The 19,321-nt window shown below is 44.7% G+C and overlaps 1 protein-coding gene and 1 long non-coding RNA gene across 2 annotated transcripts in view; one reads left to right on the top strand and one right to left on the bottom strand.

The window, feature by feature from the left end:
• The window catches only part of Ttn (titin), a 274,219-nt gene that overhangs the window by 78,358 nt on the left and 176,540 nt on the right, over positions 1-19,321 (top strand). Inside the window, 35 exon segments of the mRNA XM_037204900.1 lie at positions 99-377; positions 481-759; positions 873-1,151; positions 1,254-1,541; positions 1,785-2,063; positions 2,268-2,399; positions 2,402-2,548; positions 3,467-3,745; positions 3,865-4,146; positions 5,065-5,343; positions 5,461-5,748; positions 5,913-6,191; positions 6,286-6,564; positions 6,671-6,949; positions 7,068-7,355; positions 7,481-7,768; positions 8,547-8,828; positions 9,249-9,527; positions 9,653-9,934; positions 10,075-10,353; positions 10,444-10,731; positions 10,862-11,140; positions 11,234-11,512; positions 11,609-11,887; positions 12,025-12,312; positions 12,461-12,748; positions 14,841-15,122; positions 15,353-15,400; positions 15,403-15,630; positions 16,281-16,562; positions 16,682-16,960; positions 17,337-17,624; positions 17,738-18,016; positions 18,130-18,408; positions 18,495-18,773. Of these exon segments, the coding sequence (XP_037060795.1) occupies positions 99-377; positions 481-759; positions 873-1,151; positions 1,254-1,541; positions 1,785-2,063; positions 2,268-2,399; positions 2,402-2,548; positions 3,467-3,745; positions 3,865-4,146; positions 5,065-5,343; positions 5,461-5,748; positions 5,913-6,191; positions 6,286-6,564; positions 6,671-6,949; positions 7,068-7,355; positions 7,481-7,768; positions 8,547-8,828; positions 9,249-9,527; positions 9,653-9,934; positions 10,075-10,353; positions 10,444-10,731; positions 10,862-11,140; positions 11,234-11,512; positions 11,609-11,887; positions 12,025-12,312; positions 12,461-12,748; positions 14,841-15,122; positions 15,353-15,400; positions 15,403-15,630; positions 16,281-16,562; positions 16,682-16,960; positions 17,337-17,624; positions 17,738-18,016; positions 18,130-18,408; positions 18,495-18,773 (9,291 nt within the window).
• On the bottom strand, positions 2-6,650 carry LOC119087856. The gene is made up of 3 exons (XR_005091351.1): positions 6,560-6,650; positions 6,283-6,388; positions 2-205 (listed from the first exon to the last, which is right to left on the bottom strand). It is a non-coding gene; the product is annotated as an uncharacterized LOC119087856 (long non-coding RNA).

Here is a 19,321-nt window from a genome sequence, read left to right as displayed (position 1 = left end):
TCGTGAGGGTCTCTGCTTTGTGCTTCAGCAGGGCTGTCTGCCGGCTCCAGGGCTTCTCTTGAGCTAAGCTGCTCTCTGTCTTCCTTTCGACTCTGTAGAGCCTCCCACCTTTATCAGGGAGCTGGAGCCTGTGGAGGTGGTAAAGGACAGTGATGTGGAGCTGGAGTGTGAAGTCATGGGTACGACGCCATTGGAAGTCACCTGGCTGAAGAATAACAAGGAAATCAGAAGTGGCAAAAAATACACCATGTCTGAGAAAATGTCCGTGTTTTATCTGCATATAACCAAGTGTGACCCTTCGGACGTTGGGGAATATCAGTGCATCATAGCGAACGAAGGAGGCAGCTGCTCATGTAGTGCTCGAGTTGCCTTGAAAGGTCAGTCGTGGGCTAGGACCAACTCTGAGGGCTCTTGGGTTGTAGGTAGCGAGTAAGAGTTCAAAGGCACCTCTTCTTGAACCCCTGTCTTATCTAATCACAGAACCACCATCGTTCATCAAGAAGATAGAGAATGTCACCACTGTCTTGAAGAGTTCCGCCACCTTTCAGAGTACCGTGGCAGGCTCACCCCCCATTTCTATAACTTGGCTAAAGGATGACCAGATTCTTGAGGAAAATGATAATGTGCATATTTCATTTGTGGACAACGTAGCCACCCTGCAAGTCCGGAGTGTAGATAACGGACACAGTGGGCGATACACGTGTCAGGCCAAGAATGAGTCAGGAGTTGAGAGGTGCTATGCCTTCCTCCTAGTGCAAGGTCGGTGCATTATTCTCTTTCAGTAGTGGTCTACAGAGATGGCTTTATAGGCACATTTGGGCTCTAACGGAATTACTGACCTAACTTGTGCACATTTTTTATTCTTACTGCAGAACCCGCTCAAATCATAGAGAAAGCTAAGTCAGTTGATGTTACCGAGAAAGACCCAGTCACCCTAGAGTGTGTGGTAGCTGGGACACCCGAACTGAAAGTCAAATGGCTTAAAGATGGGAAACAAATTGTACCCAGTAGATACTTTTCAATGAGTTTTGAAAACAATGTGGCCAGTTTCAGGATTCAGTCCGTAATGAAACAAGACAGTGGACAGTACACGTTCAAGGTGGAAAACGACTTTGGAAGCAGCAGCTGTGATGCTTACCTGAGAGTGCTAGGTGTGTACCTCTGCCCTGCCAGCTGCCCCTTGCTAGAGCAGATACCTGGTAGACAAATAGCAACATACTAACGGGTGTGTTTTTGCCGTTTGCCTTGGATAGACCAAGATATTCCCCCATCGTTCACCAAAAAGTTGACCAAAATGGACAAAGTTCTGGGTTCTTCTATTCACATGGAGTGCAAGGTTTCTGGGTCCCTTCCCATTAGTGCTCAGTGGTTTAAAGATGGAAAAGAAATATCTACAAGTGCGAAATACAGACTCGTATGTCACGAAAACACCGTGTCGCTGGAAGTTAGCAATCTGGAATTAGAAGACACCGCAAACTACACCTGCAAGGTGTCCAATGTAGCAGGAGACAACGCCTGCAGCGGCATCTTAACCGTGAAAGGTGAGGACTGCTCGTCCTCTTCTGCTCTTTGTCGGTACTTCTAGAACATACCACTCTTAACCTTGTATCCTCAGAGGTTAAAAAAAAAAATCTTAGTAATGTTGTTTCTTTCAATTCACATTCATTGCATTCAAGAAATATTTAATCATTACCTCTTTTCGTGAGTTGTTTTCTTAGATACTCATAAAAAATTCATTGGGCTACAAGGGCCATGACTAAATATGACTCTCTTAAAATCTGTAGAACCACCAAGCTTCCTAGTGAAGCCTGAGCGACAGCAAGCTATACCTGATTCAACAGTGGAATTTAAGGCTGTGCTGAAGGGAACGCCACCGTTCAAAATTAAGTGGCTTAAGGATGATGTGGAACTTGCCTCAGGACCTAAATGTTTCATTGGCTTGGAAGGGTCAACCAGCTTCTTAAATCTCTACTCAGTGGATGCTTCCAAGACTGGACAATACACTTGCCAAGTTACCAATGACGTTGGTAGCGACTCTTGCACTACGATGTTGCTTGTGACAGGTGTGCAAGTTTGATTGTCTTACGTTTCTGTCTGCCTCATGCCTCTGTTGTTCCTGAACTCTGTTACAAAGCAACTTGCTAACACAGTAGGAGGGTATATTCCCCAGACCTTGGTCACGTTCCTCCCTTTCCTACCTATTATCTAATGGGGCCTTTGTGATTCCTTGCTCCTCCTTCATAATCTCCTTTCTCCTGACTCTTTAGAACCACCGAAGTTTGTAAAGAAATTAGAAGCAACCAAAATAGTAAAAGCAGGTGACTCCACACGCCTGGAATGCAAGATCACTGGGTCTCCAGAAATACAGGTCGTGTGGTACAGAAATGAACATGAACTCACAGCAGCGATAAGTACCAGATGACTTTCATCGACTCAGTGGCGGTCATACAGATGAACAACCTCGGGACAGAGGACAGTGGAGATTTCATCTGTGAGGCTCAGAATCCCGCTGGCAGCACCAGCTGCAGTACCAAGGTTATAGTAAAAGGTAGAAACCTCCTTCTGTTCCTCATTAATGGAAACGTGTCACCCTCTTCTCCCCTGGGTATCACAGTTTCTTATTCTTCACTGCTCTCCTAGTTTCTATCTCAAGCCCAGGGGTATTTCCCTAAGATACAATCATGTCACTGATTGAATGTTACTTCTTGTGAAGCTTTGTCTACATTCAGGTGGTCATTTTGAGATATTTTTCCTGTAATTCCAATACTATAATTCTGACCACCAATATATACCTATAAAAATAAAAAGGAAATTTTTTAAATTAATCTTTTGATTTCAATCACATTGCAACCAAAACAGCATCCCCATAGTCTGTATCATAATGAAGTAACAATATAAACAATATAGGTTTTATTATTACATCTTTAAAATGGCAATAATGTTTCCTCTTTCTCACAAATCAGCTCCTTTCTTTAAAAGCAACTTTACTATGGTGCAAATAGTGCCAGTATTTTCCACAGTCTTTTTTCCCAGCATGCTTTGCCATAAAGATCAAGTTTGTCATGTAAGATAATTGTTAGAGTAACCATTTTCCTGAAATGGAAGGCCCAGATCACAGTTGTTTTTGTGACTTCTGGGTATCTCTGTTGTAAAGCATAAATGACATTCTTTTTTTAATTTCTAAAGGCAAAATTCCATATATCATAGAATTTCTATTTATTGATAAATTTGTTCCTTTATAAATTCAGCATCAATCTTTGTAGAGCAAGATAAATCAACACATTGAACTCAACTGGGACCACTAGGATACATCTTGGCTCTCCATCTATCTAGCTAATAAGTAATAGTGCTACCTACACATGATACTATCTTAAACCACACATCCGATTGAAAAGCAAGCAGAAAACCATTTTCTATTGGAGGATATCAACTAGCCCAACTCATGAGCAATTCTTGTTTTTTACAGAACCACCTGTCTTTAGCAGCTTCCCTCCTGTAGTAGAAACCCTTAAGAACACTGAAGTTAGCATTGAATGTGAGCTTTCAGGAACACCACCATTTGAGGTGGTGTGGTACAAAGACAAGCGCCAACTCCGAAGCAGCAAGAAGTACAAGATCGCATCTAAGAATTTCCACGCAAGCATTCACATCCTCAATGTGGAATCGACAGACATCGGCGAGTACCACTGCAAAGCCCAGAATGAAGTGGGCAGTGACACCTGTGTGTGTGCCATAAAATTAAAAGGTGAGCATAGCTTCTGTGCATGGCAGAAATCTCAAGCATGTGCAAAGTGCTCAGTGTGTCCTCTCTCCCACTACCTGGAAAGCTTTTTGAGCAATCTCCATTCATCTTTTCCTATTCAGAACCACCAAAATTCATTTCCAAGCTGAGTAGCCTCACAGTGGTGGCTGGCCAGCCTGCCGAGCTGCAAGCAACCATAGAAGGCGCCCAGCCTATTTCTGTCCAGTGGCTTAAAGAGAAAGAAGAAGTGATCAGAGAGAGTGAGAACATCAGAATTTCATTCGTGGACAACGTTGCAACTCTGCAGTTTGCTAAAGCTGAGCCAGCCAATGCTGGGAAATACATCTGCCAAGTCAAGAACGATGGTGGAGTGAGGGAGAACATGGCCACCTTGACCGTCTTAGGTACAACAGAACTTGGGGGCAACCACTGGAATGATTTCCATGCATTCTCTTTGTTCTGAATTTCTTTCAGAACCATACTGAGCCTTGCTGTTTGGAAGGCTTAGGAAAAAGACACAATTGATCTTAAGTGCTCTTTTCTGATTCCTGTGATTCTAACAAAAATTAGCTAGATGTTTTATTTATATGCACTGCTTTTCTTCATGGATAGCAAATATTCTGACTATATTTTATGTCAACATGAACCCTCTTGGGGCCTCTCTACTGTTACAAGGAAATTTTGTGTTCAGAATAGCAGTGGTTAAGCTGACAAAAACTCCAAAGATCAATGTTTGAAGGAAAGATTTGCACTTTCATCACTGAGCATATTAAATTTCAATCCAGTGATAAGAATGAAAGTGAAGAGAACTTTCAAAATATCTTCTCTAGCATGTTAACAAAGAGAAAAAACACCAAGCAACTCATTTAACAGGGACCCTCTGCTCTAAAGAACATCAAGTGTAAATCAAAACGTATTATCTGGAGCCCAATGAGGTGGCTCAGTGTGTAAAGGTGCCTGCTGCCATACCTGAGGACCTGAGTTCAATCCCTGGGACTGACATGGGTCTCTGACCTCCATATGCATTCCATGGCATATACCCCCACCAAACACACATATGCACTTACAAAACAAATATTATTTGTACTTTTTAAAAAATTAGATTATCTGATATACATTGCCTGGATTGTTTTGGAATTAATACCCAGACATGTTTTCAATGGATGCAAATAATTTTATGAGTGCATAGAATTACAGAATCACATTTTAGAGCCGAGAGAGAAAAATGTAACCATCAGTGAAAAAAAAAATGGTTCAATTCATAGAGGAGATAAGGACAGGTTCCAGATTTTCAAAGATTTTCATCTCATGTTTTATTTCAGAGCCTGCAGTCATTGTAGAGAAGGCAGGATCCATGACGGTGACTGTGGGAGAAACATGTACCCTGGAGTGTAAGGTGGCTGGCACACCTGAACTCTCTGTTGAATGGTACAAGGATGGGAAGCTCTTGACCAGCAGCCAAAAACACAAATTTAGCTTCTACAACAAAATCTCTTCCTTAAAAATTCTCTCAGTTGAAAAGGAAGACGCAGGCACCTACACATTCCAGGTTCAGAACAACGTTGGGAAAAGCAGTTGCACCGCCGTGGTCGATGTATCAGGTTAGTCCAGGCGTTTTCACCGGCCTGCGTATGCGAATCTCTTTCATGAGCTTTCCTTCTTCCATGTCTCTTCTGTTCTTTCAAGTCACCACGAGTCCTTTGTCTTTCTTCGCGCAGACCGAATGGTCCCTCCCTCTTTCACACGAAGACTGAAGGATACTGGCGGGGTCCTGGGCACTTCTTGCATCTTAGAATGTAAAGTAGCTGGCTCATCCCCTATCTCCATTGCCTGGTTTCACGAGAAAACTAAGATTGTCAGTGGAGCAAAGTACCAACCCACGTTTTCCGATAACGTCTGCACATTGCAGTTGAATTCTCTGGACTCGTCGGATATGGGCAGTTACACGTGTGTGGCCGCTAACGTGGCTGGGTCTGATGAATGCCGTGCAGTGTTGACTGTACAAGGTTAGTGCCACACAATCAGGTTTGCACGGCGTGTGTTGAAAATTCCTCTCTGGACACATGTCCGGATTGACACACATCATAAGCACTCTTATTTTTTTTTTATTCAAAATTGAAGTAAGTCCAAAGCTTACTGGATCCTTCCATTGTCTTCTATATCTGTGTAGAGCCACCCTCTTTTGTGAACGAGCCGGAACCCCTGGAAGTCCTCCCAGGCAAAAACGTAACCTTCACGAGCGTTATCCGAGGAACCCCTCCGTTCAAGGTCGGCTGGTTTAGGGGTGCCAGAGAACTAGTGAAAGGAGACAGGTGCAACATCTATTTTGAAGACACCGTGGCAGAACTGGAATTATTTAATATTGACATATCTCAGAGTGGGGAATACACCTGTGTGGTTTCTAACAATGCTGGCCAGACATCCTGCACTACGCGTCTCTTTGTGAAAGGTTTGCCAAACACGCACACACACACCTTCTTTTGATTGCTGGCATTTGGGTGGCTTTGCGATGTGTCTAACTGCAATGCTTTGTCACTTACCAGAGCCAGCCACGTTTGTAAAGAAACTAAGCGATCACTCTGTAGAACCTGGGAAGTCTGTCATTCTGGAGGGCACCTATACTGGAACACTCCCAATTTCTGTCACCTGGAAAAAAGATGGTGTCAGCATAACTCCGTCTGAAAGATGCAGCATTGTCACCACAGAGAAAACCTGCATCCTGGAAATTCTGAGCAGCACAAAGGGAGATGCAGGGCACTACTCCTGTGAGATTGAAAACGAGGCGGGAAGGGATGCTTGCGAAGCGCTGATATCCACCTTAGGTGTGTTATCTTACTCTCTTAAGGATTTTGGATTTATCAGATAGGCACGGTGGGTCCTTTGCTCTCCGGTAGTTCCGTTCGCTGATTGTGAGCTTTTCTCCTTTAGAACCGCCTTATTTTGTCACGGAATTAGAACCTCTGGAGGCGTCAGTTGGAGACTCAGTTTCCTTACAATGCCAAGTAGCTGGGACACCAGAAATCACAGTGTCTTGGTTCAAAGGAGACACCAAGTTAAGGTCAACTCCAGAATACAGGACCTACTTTACAAACAACGTGGCCACGCTTGTCTTTAATAAAGTGAGCATCAACGACAGTGGAGAGTACTCATGCGTAGCGGAGAACAGTATAGGGATGGCCGCCTCTAAGACTGTCTTCAGAATCCAAGGTGACGCTTTCCTTTGAGACGTTAAGACATTTCCTCTTTCCTCATTACCTTCTTTGTCTTTATGGGACTTTTCTCATTTTACCCACTAATGCCTCAAGCATAACTTGTCTTCCTACAGAGCGCCAGCTCCCACCTTCCTTTGCAAGGCAATTAAAGGACATCGAGCAAACAGTTGGGTTACCAGTTACACTTACTTGTCGACTGAATGGCTCTGCACCCATCCAAGTGTGCTGGTATAGAGATGGGGTACTCTTAAGAGACGATGAAAATCTACAGATGTCATTCGTGGATAATGTGGCAACATTAAAAATTTCGCAAACTGACTTGAGTCACTCTGGTCAATATTCTTGCTCAGCCTCCAATCCACTTGGTACAGCATCATCTACTGCTAGATTGACAGCAAGAGGTTTGTTCCCATGCCAATCTCTCTCTTCATAAACCTGGTTTCTTATTTAATTGTGAAGACAAAAATAACTGACAGCCAAAAGGAGAGGTTTTATATATATATTTCCTTTTCTTCTCATCTTCCAGAACCTAAGAAATCCCCCTTCTTTGATATCAAGCCAGTATCAATAGATGTCATTGCTGGAGAAAGTGCAGATTTTGAGTGTCATGTTACTGGTGCTCAACCAATGCGCATCACATGGTCAAAAGATAACAAGGAAATCCGACCCGGAGGAAACTATACTATCACATGTGTGGGCAATACTCCCCATCTGAGGATTCTCAAAGTGGGCAAAGGAGACTCGGGTCAATACACTTGTCAAGCGACCAATGACGTTGGCAAAGACATGTGCTCTGCTCAGCTCAGTGTGAAAGGTATTGCTGCATAGTATTTGCCAAGATTTGTTCTGGAATATGCTTGTGTTATCCTCTATGTGTCTGAAAATCTTTCTGCAGGTTGGTGTGCCATAGCTCAGTGTTAGAGCACTTCCCTTGCCCATGTGAAGCTCTGGGTTATATCCCTCAGTCATGCCAAATGAGAAAGATATTGAGTTTTACCTGGTTTATTTTTTAATTTTTGACTTACTTTATAGTCTATGCTGACCTGGAACTCAGAAATCCTCCTGTCTCAGCCCCCTGGGAGATAAGATTACTGATGTGAGACACCATTTTCCGCTGTCTTATTGAGTCTTTAAATGTTTGAGTTAAACTAACAATCATATTTGAATTTATGCCTATGTTTTGGAAGAGCAGTAACCAAAGTTTTGCCTTCTCTTTAAATTATTTCTTGAGAAGTATTCTTTCTTTGAACTTTGTTGAATATAGTTTCAACCATTCACTCTCTCTTTCATCATTTCTTGTTATATAACATCTGGTTTATCATTACACAATTAGATCACATAAACATGCAATTATATTAGCTACTATGCTCTATCTTGTCTATACAGACCACACTATGTCAGCCAAATTCTCTGATAAATATTTTAACTCACCTAATAGGAAGGAAGATAGCTTATTTTACCATGAAATCATTAGGAAATTCATTCTTAATAATAAGCCTGTTAACATGTGAACTTTGGGGATTGTCAGCTATAAGGATAAACTCTTTTAACACATGATTACCCATTGCTGACTGTTTCCTTTGGTTTCATAGAACCTCCCAAGTTTGTTAAGAAATTAGATACTTCAAAAGTCGCGAAGCAGGGAGAATCCATCCAACTGGAATGTAAGATAAGTGGTTCCCCAGAAATCAAAGTTGTGTGGTTCCGGAATGACAGTGAACTTCACGAAAGCTGGAAATACAACATGTCCTTCATTAATTCCGTGGCCCTGCTTACCATCAATGAAGCCAGTGCTGAGGACAGTGGCGACTACATCTGCGAGGCCCACAATGGCGTTGGTGACGCCAGCTGCAGCACAGCTCTGAAAGTTAAAGGTTAGACCCTTCTTGTGTTCCCTTTGTTCTCTTCAGTGCCTTCCTCATGGTCTCAAGGTCTCAGGCTGTTTGGATATCCAGAAGTGAACTCAAGCTGGGCCCGAGCTTGAGGATTTCTGGTGGTTAAATAAAACCCGGCATTCCTCAGGAATTTGTGTAGCTAGTCCCGGTCCAGCTTTGGGTTACGGACTTATCTCCAATTGCTAAGGTCCAAAGTTGAGAAGCTTACCACTCTTAGAAGTTTGTGAATGGTTCTGTGTCCATGTGTGTATTGTCATTACTCACACCAGTCACTCTCAGTGCTCTTCCATTTATAGCGAACATCTCTAGACTCTAGAAACTTGGTATGTAGATGCTAACATCTTGTGTCCTCTTGGGTAAGCAGCTGCTCTCATTGTTCATCCTCTTTTCTCCTGGTAGCACCTCCGGTGTTTACCCAGAAGCCTGCTCCGGTCGGAGCCCTGAAAGGTTCTGACGTGATCCTCCAATGTGAAATTTCGGGAACGCCCCCCTTTGAAGTGGTGTGGGTCAAAGATCGAAAGCAAGTTCGAAGCAGCAAGAAATTTAAGATCACCTCCAAAAATTTTGACACGAGTCTCCACATCTTTAATCTGGAAGCCCCTGACGTAGGGGACTATCACTGCAAAGCCACTAATGAGGTGGGAAGCGACACCTGTGTCTGCGCTGTCAAATTCAAAGGTTTGTATACGTTCACACACACACATCCAACAGTGTGCTTCTTCCTTGACCTGTTCCTGCCCGACTGATAGCTGCCATGGCTGTGACCCGTGCTTTCCCATTTGACCATGCATTTCTTTCATCAGAACCACCACGGTTTGTGAAAAAGCTCAGCGATACGTCCACCCTCATTGGGGAGCCTGTGGAATTACAAGCCGTGGTAGAAGGGTTCCAGCCGATTTCTGTTGTCTGGCTGAAAGATAAAGGTGAAGTCATCAGAGAGAGTGAAAACATTAAGATCTCCTTCACTGATAACATTGCAACTCTCCAACTGGGAAGTCCAGAAGCCTCACACTCTGGAAAATACGTGTGCCAAATCAGAAATGATGCGGGAATGAGGGAGTGCTCAGCGGTCCTGACTGTACTAGGTTAGTGGCAAAGTAGACTCGGGGAACAGAGGGAAGTTAATTGACCTATAATCATTTTCTGAAGACATGACTCTTATCCAACTATCTACTGACTATAAGGCGAATCGGTTCTCAATGCCATATACTTCTTCCTCTTCTAGAACCAGCCAGGATCGTAGAGAAACCGGAACCCATGACCGTCACCACTGGAAATCCCTTCACACTGGAGTGTGTCGTAGCTGGGACTCCAGAACTTTCGGCCAAGTGGTTCAAAGATGGCAGAGAACTAGCTGCAGGCAGCAGACATCACATTACATTCGTCAGAAACCTGGCTTCCCTTAAGATCCCCTCTGCAGAAATGAATGACAAGGGCTTGTATAGCTGCGAAGTGAAGAACAGTGTCGGCAAGAGCAGCTGTACTGTGTCTGTCCACGTCTCGGGTGAGTACGATGAGGCCCGGCTGGAGACAGCGTCTCCGGCAGGGGTGGGAGTGGAAGAACGCTCCCTAAGTGGAAACCTTTCTCCTCTAGATCGCATCGTCCCACCTTCCTTCATCCGGAAGCTGAAGGACACGAATGCCACCCTTGGGGCCTCTGTTGTTCTGGAGTGCCGAGTGTCAGGCTCGGCCCCCATTTCAGTCGGCTGGTTTCTGGACGGAAGTGAGGTCGTTCGTAGTCCCAAGTGTCAGCCCGGCTTTTCCGATAACGTCTGCACTCTGAGTCTGAACTCGCTGGAGCCCTCCGACACCGGCACATATACGTGTGTGGCTGCCAACGAAGCTGGCCAGGACGAGAGCTCTGCAATCCTGACCGTCCAAGGTCAGTGTCCAGGGACACCCTGCTGCTTCTCTCCCACTGTCCAGCGTTTGTGTTCATCCTCCCGTCTTAGTTTCCTTTGAGTAACAAGCACCCCTTTCCTCTTCATCTCCCTTCCATCTGGGCTGTTCAGAACCACCGTCTTTTGAGCAAACTCCTGATTCTGTGGAAGTTTTGCCTGGAATGAGCCTGACATTCACCAGCGTCATCAGAGGCACCCCTCCCTTCAAGGTCAAGTGGTTTAAGGGCAGCAGGGAGCTGGTGTCAGGGGAGGCATGCACCATTTCTTTGGAAGACTTTGTCACTGAGCTGGAGCTGCTTGAGGTGGAGCCAGTGCAGAGTGGAGATTATTCTTGCCTCGTGACCAACGATGCTGGCAGCGCTTCCTGTACCACGCATCTCTTTGTGAAAGGTTGGCTCTTTTATCCAGTGCCCATTTCTTTCTAAAATCCTTCAGATGCATCATTTGAAGGTACAACTTAACCCTCATATTTTCTCCTTGTAGAACCAGCCACTTTTGTGAAAAGATTGACTGATACCAGTGTCGAGACAGGCAGCCCCATCGTTCTGGAGGCTACTTACACTGGCACACCTCCCATCTCCGTGAGCTGGATGAAGAATGAATATCCTCTGTTGCAGTCTCCTAACTGCGGCATTACCACAACAGAAAAATCTAGCATCCTGGAAATTCTTGAAAGCACAATAGAAGACTATGCACAGTATGCTTGCCTGATAGAAAACGAAGCAGGACAAGATATCTGTGAAGCTCTTGTGTCTGTCTTAGGTGTGTTGACAGTTAGCTCCTCCTACCGTTGTCTCTTCCTGTGAAATGTTCTTTTAGTTGTTGTTCACTGATCGATTGCCAACCTTTGTATCTTAGAACCACCTTACTTTATTGAACCCCTGGAACATGTGGAAGCAACTATTGGAGAGCCCACAACCTTACAGTGTAAAGTGGATGGAACCCCTGAAATCAGAATTTCTTGGTATAAAGAACATACAAAGCTACGATCGGCTCCTGCCTATAAGATGCAATTCAAAAACAATCTTGCCTCATTGGTCATCAACAAGGTGGACCACAGTGACGTGGGAGAGTACACGTGCAAGGCAGAAAACAGTGTGGGAGCAGTTGCTTCTTCTGCTGTGCTGGTTATCAAAGGTGATGATGGATGGCGATGCTTGACAAGTCTTGCTGTGTGTTGATGCATTCACTTTAATAATAACTTCTCATGGATAGAAATGTGCTGTAGGTATTTTCTCTCTTTCAAATAAGGATTGTCTCTAACTTCTTTCCAGAGCGTAAACTTCCACCTTCCTTTGTAAGAAAACTGAAAGACGTTCATGAGACTCTTGGCTTCCCAGTTGCTTTTGAATGCCGAATCAACGGCTCGGAACCTCTTCAGGTGTCCTGGTACAAGGACGGCGTGCTTTTAAAAGATGATTCTAATTTGCAGATGTCTTTTGTGCATCATGTCGCCACTCTTCAGATTTTGCAGACTGACCAGAGTCATGTTGGTCAGTATAATTGTTCGGCTTCTAATCCCCTTGGGACTGCTTCATCCAGTGCCAAGCTCGTTCTCTCAGGTGAGTTCAGTAACTCATCCTACTGGCCTCTTCATTGCAACACAGCTTCACTTTCTTGGGCCACCAAAGGACTGGTGCCGTTTAGTTTCCATCCCTAATCTTGGAGCGCGGAAACTGACATCACCATGTTGGTCTTCCTTCTTCGCAGAACATGAGGTACCTCCTTTCTTTGATCTGAAGCCTGTGTCAGTAGACCTTGCTCTTGGTGAAAGTGCCTCTTTTAAATGTCATGTCACTGGAACAGCACCAATCAAAATCACCTGGGCCAAAGACAACCGTGAGATTCGCCCCGGAGGCAACTACAAGATGACTCTGGTTGAAAACACTGCCACTCTGACTGTGCTCAAAGTAGCCAAAGGCGATGCTGGGCAGTACACCTGCTACGCGAGCAACGTTGCTGGAAAGGACTCTTGTTCCGCTCAGCTGGGTGTGCAAGGTACTCCTTAGAGTGAAGTGCCAAAATCTCTTTGGTATTTTCAGTGTCTTACAGTGTAGGTGGGTGATATGCCTGAAGACTGTACATAGGACCAAAGTCTAGAAGTTAGAAATGATCCAATGAGGCTAGAGGGGCAGCTCGATGGCATAGTGCTGGCCTAGTATGTGCGAGGCCATGCTACATTGGATCCCTAATACCATAAGACAAAAAGAGATGGAAAGAAAGGAGAAACAGAGGGAGGGAGAGACAGAGGGCCACACATGAATCCGAGATCTTCTAAAAGGGAAAATACCTTGAATCTGTTCTTAAAATAGAAAAGTAGAAAAATATTAACTGGAAAAATGTATTTTCAAGTTTTGCAAATAGAGATTAAGGAGAAAATGAACAACAACAACAAAAAAAAACCAACTAGAATTGCAAGAAAAGCCTAGTTTGAAAAAAGTTATCACAGGGTAAAAAAAAACAATTAATTACTTCAAATGACCTATTTTCAGTAGTGCTTAGTAAATTAATGAATTCATTACCCTCTAAAACATAGCACCACCCCAAACTATCTAGTCCTTCCAGAAGAATCAGGTCAACTGTGCGGTGAACTTTTCTTCCACCAGCTATGCTTAATTAATAGCAGAAGTCAGGGGACTAGGTGTTACCCGGGCTTGCCTCTGGACCAGGGTTTTCCACATTCTTAGCATCTTGTTCAGAGGACTGAAGAAGTATGGAGGAGTTTTGTTCTAAGGTCATATGAGAGTACATGCTTGGTACCCTGCAAGAAAACAGCAGTCAGTGAGTGGGATTTAACCAGGAGCCCCCTGGTCACTGCCTAGGACTTGCACCTTTGGGTCCAGGAAGAAGAAGAGCTGGTTGCTAGGTCTGGGTATGAATACTTTTGTTGTGATTCATAGGCATGGGTTGTGTAAGCCCTAATTCACTGTGCATGTCCTTTCCCAAGATGCATCTGATTAGAGTCATATACGTGCACAATCATGCATAAGCATAAGATGATAAATAAGGGATTTCCCCTAACAGTTCATTTTGAAGACACAGTTTGTCTTAGTGCATGTGCACCCAAAATCTACATAGGCTGAACCGACCCACTGCCTCTAGTTCCAGGACATGTATTATGAGGCATTTGGCCACAAAATGGAGGTTTATTAAGAGTTGATAGGGAGCCATAGAGCAAAGTAACCATGGGTTTCTTTGGGGAGGGGATGAACCTGCAGTTTGACATAGGCAGAGTCTCAGGTTGCAAAGCAGATTGTTGGAGAAGTGGTAGAAATGCAGCGGAAACCAAGCAGGGATCCAGATTGCTAAGATACCCCCATATGTGCCTGCCTCCTAGGATGGAAATACCGCAACACCCAATGTTATGCAAGAACTATGGCGTGTCTCACAAATGTTTATCAAAAATTAGAGGTTTACCTCCATCAGCTGCTGTCTAATCAGTTTTAGTATTTTTAAGCTTCTTGAAGTAGTAGTTGATAAATACCTTGAAATTAGAATAGTGTTCAAGACCCTTTGTCCCATGAGACAACTAACCATTTTGCCTCCTGAGCCTGAAAGTTTAGTCAGTGAAGAAAACCTAGTTCTTACTCAGGTCAAAAGGACGTGATGAAAGTTGAAATGATATATCTATTGAAGGCATATGAGAGATTACTGTACTTGAAAATATTAAGGTATATGGTCCCTTTTGCTCTGGCTGTGTTCCGTACATAATGAATATCTTTGAAGCCACAGCTTCAGATTGGCTCACACACAGGGTGATCACAATCTCTCCATCCTGTAAACCTCAGAGGGCTTCTGTGATGTTGCCTGTGAGCCCAGCTTTAGAAAAATGATTCTGTTTCTGGGAAGTGGGTTGTGAAATAGGGAGAGGGCCTTCTCCTTCTTTCCCTAGCCACAGTTAGGTTGTGGGCATCTGCAAACCATCAAGTTATTTAGGGAATTTTCTACTTAGCTATCACTCAACTGCACCAAATGAAGTTGTCTCCGGTGGACGAAGTCCACTCGGAAAGGGATTTCTTTTTTCTTTTCATCTTGTAATACACCTGTCTTTTCCGCCCCTCACCTTGTGCTTTTCCTCTTGGTTCCCCAGAACCGCCCAGGTTCATTAAGAAACTAGACCCGTCACGGATCCTCAAGCAGGAGGAGCATACAAGATACGAATGCAAAATAGGCGGTTCTCCAGAGATCAAGGTTCTGTGGTACAAGGATGAGGTTGAAATTCAAGAAAGCAGCAAGTTCCGAATGTCGTTCGAGGACTCGGTGGCAGTGCTGGAGATGTACGGTCTCAGCGTGGAAGACAGCGGGGACTACACCTGCGAGGCCCGCAACGCGGCCGGAAGTGCCAGCAGCAGCACCTCCCTGAAGGTTAAAGGTCAGGCTTTGCTCCGCCTCCACCCTGCTCATCAGCTCCTCTCCCACCGCATTCTCCTCCTCGGTGGGAAGCTCCTCTCCTGCAGTGTTTTAAAATTGTTCAAGGATCCAATTTTAGAAAATGGGAGAGATGTTTTTCTCCCTTTCTCCAATGGGGTAGAAAGCTAATTCCTACCCAGTCTAAATACGAAGTCCATCCTAAGGGACTTTTCTCTCCCCCTTCAATTCTAGAACCACCCGTGTTCCGCAAAAAACCTTTTCCTGTTGAGACACTTAAAGGAGCGATGTTCACCTTGAGTGTGAGCTTCAGGGAACGCCTCCCTTTCAAGTTTCTTGGCAAAAAGACAAGCGAGAACTCCGGAGTGGGAAGAAGTACAAGATTATGTCTGAGAACTTGCTCACGAGCATCCACATCCTGAACGTCGACACGGCCGACGTCGGGGAATACCACTGCAAAGCCACAAATGACGTGGGCAGTGACACCTGCATTGGTTCTGTCACTCTGAAAGGTAGGGGTGTTTCATTCTCTTCTGCGCGCCGTTCTCCTTCTAATTTTAATGTTGTACCCCACCTTGGGTCCCATGTTCTGTTCACCTCCATTTTCTTTTTTTTTTTTTAATTTTTTAAAAATTTTATAATTTAATTTAATTTTACATATCAGCCACAGATTCCCTTGTTCTCCCCCCTCGCCCCCCACTTCCATTTTCTAACTCATGCCAAATATCCCCCCAACTTACTGATTGGTCTTCCTTGGACGTTAGGGAGTCTGGATAAGATACTATTCAGCCTCTTTTTGATACAGACTCTAAGGCAGTGGTTCTCCAAGGACCTTTCCACAGGGGTCTCCTAAGACCATCAGAAAACACAAATATTTATATTCTGATTCATAACAGTAGAAAAATTACAGTTATGAGGAAGCAACAATAATAATTTTATGGTTGATGGGTCGCCACAACAGGAGGACCTGTGTTAAAGGGTCGGAGCATTCGGAAGGCTGAGAAGCGCTGTTGCAAGGTTTCTCAGTCCCGTCACTTCTTATTTACAAGATGAAATGCTACGTTATCGTGGGGGGTGGTTTCTCGCATTGGTGACCGACGTGAGGGAAATGCTATCAGTCCCGTACATGTTGAAGCCCTGTCTCCCCGTTTGCTCTCCTCAGCACCACCACGATTTGTGAAGAAGCTCAGTGACATTTCTACCATCATTGGCCAAGAAGTCCAGCTGCAGACAACAATTGAAGGCGCCGAGCCAATTTCAGTGGCGTGGTTCAAAGACAAAGGGGAAATTGTTAGAGAAAGTGACAACGTATGGATCTCTTACTCAGAAAACACTGCAACCCTACAGTTCTCGAGAGCAGAACCAGCCAATGCTGGGAAATACACCTGCCAGATCAAAAACGATGCGGGGATGCAGGAGTGCCATGCCATGCTGTCTGTTCTCGGTTAGTACATAGGATGTCCTCGTGAATACAGGGCGGGCATGCATGCAGGTCGGTGTTTTCTGTAGCTCTTTTTCCTTCTACTCTACTTTAAATTATGCTGTGATTTCCATCTTTTTCAGAGCCTGCAGCAATTGTGGAAAAGCCAGAATCTATTAAGGTCACTGCAGGGGACACCTGTACCTTGGAGTGTACAGTGTCTGGAACCCCTGAACTCAGCACCAAGTGGTTTAAGGATGGAAAGGAGCTCACAAGCGACAGCAAGTACAAAATAAGCTTCTTCAACAAAGTGTCGGGCCTTAAAATCATCAACGTGGCACCCGGTGACAGTGGGGTGTACAGTTTTGAAGTGCAAAATCCTGTGGGCAAAGACAGCTGCAAAGTCTCAATTCAAGTTTCAGGTTGGTTGGCCTGCTCATTCGTCTTTGTGATCGTGGGGACCCCAGTTGTCCTAAGCAGGAGAGAAGCTCCTTCCTTCACAGTGTAATAATGTGAGTCTTACATCCTTGGACGCAGCAGGGTCAGAGGCAGCAGATGCGTACAAATAGCAGAAAACCATACTCAAAGTTACACCCCTTTCTTTGGGAAGAACCTCTAGGAAGTCAACTTACCCATACTTATACTCCAGGCTTGACATTGTGTTACACCATAGGCAACACTAAGAGAATCTTTCAAAAGAGCCAGACAGATCTAGCGATTACCCAGCCAAAGGACATTATCTCTTTGTGCCATTTTATAACGGACGCCCCTTGCTTGGTTTGCTTTTCTCATATTCAGATCGGATTATCCCTCCTTCGTTCACAAGAAAACTCAAAGAGACGAATGGTCTGTCCGGCTCCTCCATTGTGATGGAGTGCAAAGTCTATGGGTCACCCCCAATCTCTGTCCTGTGGTTCCACGACGGGAATGAGATCAGCAGTGGCCGAAAATACCAGACCACACTCACAGACAACACCTGCGCCCTCACTGTGAACATGCTGGAGGAATCGGATGCTGGCGACTACACCTGTGTAGCTACCAATGTGGCCGGCTCTGATGAGTGCAGTGCCCCCCTGACTGTGAGAGGTCAGTTCAAAACACAGCCATAGGCGACCACAGTGCACAAAGGACCGAGCCGTCCAAGTTCACAAACATTCACATTTTCCCAATTTGTGCTTCTTCCTTTTTTTTTTATTTAGAACCACCATCATTTGTTCAGAAACCTGACCCCATGGATGTCTTAACCGGAAGTAACGTCACGTTCACAAGCATTGTAAAAGGAACGCCTCCTTTCAGTGTCAGCTGGTTCAAAGGCAGCAGCGAGCTTGTGCCCGGGGCCAGGTGCAACGTGTCTCTGCAGGACTCAGTAGCTGAACTGGAGCTGTTTGACGTGGACACGTCCCAAAGTGGAGAATACACTTGTATAGTTAGTAACGAGGCTGGCAGGGCTTCCTGTACGACACATCTCTTCGTAAAAGGTCTGTTTGCTGTTCTGTTTACACAATTAAACTGCTTGTAGCAGTCAGGTGTGCTGTGCCTGTGTGTGTGTGTGTGTGTATTTGATTTTGTTTTATCAATCTGTTCACGCCAGCCCCAGCCATATTTGTGAAGAGACTCAATGATTACAGCATAGAGAAAGGCAAGCCCCTGATCCTAGAAGGGACCTTCTCTGGAACGCCTCCCATCTCGGTTACGTGGAAGAAAAATGGCATCAATGTCACTCCCTCCCAACGCTGTAACATCACCACAACCGAAAAGTCAGCGATCCTAGAAATTCTGAGCAGCATTGTGGAGGATGCAGGACAATACAACTGCTACATTGAAAATGCTTCCGGCAAGGATTCCTGCTCCGCCCAGATCCTGATACTAGGTTTGTTGTGATTGCACACCCATAGCCTCGCACCCAGGCCGTGGTCCTGACCTGTCCCTCATGGCTGCTTATCTCTTTTGCTGCAGAACCACCGTATTTTATCAAGCAGTTGGAACCCGTGAAGGTGACCGTTGGTGATTCTGCCTCTTTACAATGCCAGCTGGCCGGAACGCCTGAAATCGGGGTCTCCTGGTATAAAGGGGATACAAAGCTGAGGCCCACTGCCACCTGCAAAATGCATTTTAAGAACAACGTTGCTACACTGGTCTTCACCCAGGTTGGCAGCAGTGACAGCGGAGAATACATCTGCAGGGCTGAGAACAGTGTGGGAGAAGTATCTTCATCAACTTTCCTGACCGTTCAAGGTGAGTACGATATTTTAAAATGGATAGATTCTTCTTTTAAAACATGTAAAATACCCAATGAGAGCCTTCTTTTGGGGAAAATCAAAATGCTGTTTGGGGGCCTAAGTAATTCCAATTGGAGTTAGCAACTTATCCTTTTTCCTGGGCAATTGTTTTCTTTTGTCTTCCTGAGGATCTTACTATGTATCTCCTATTGGATGAAACTCAGTAGGTTGACAAGTTGGACTGGTGGATCTCGAACTCATGGATCATCATCCTCCTACCTCTTCCTCCAAGTGCTGAGATTCTAAGCGTGTGTTGCCACACCTGGATCCACTTTTTCTACATCCTCTGTATATAGGGAGATGGCAAAATGTTCAGTTGGGAAGATCATGCTACCATTTGCCTCTATAAACATTAAAGGGATATATGTGATGTGTGTTTTTAAATTCACCCCATGCCTGTCTCATTCAGATTGCTAGAAGGCAATTTAATAAGGAGGAGGTTCTGCTGGGTGGCCAGAGACAGGCCTCTAGCTGAGAGCATCTTGTTGGCTTACAGGTTTTGTT

This window comes from Peromyscus leucopus, chromosome 4, assembly GCF_004664715.2.
Source record: "Peromyscus leucopus breed LL Stock chromosome 4, UCI_PerLeu_2.1, whole genome shotgun sequence".
Lineage (NCBI taxonomy): Eukaryota > Metazoa > Chordata > Mammalia > Rodentia > Cricetidae > Peromyscus > Peromyscus leucopus.
This window is presented reverse-complemented; position numbering and strand designations above follow the sequence as displayed.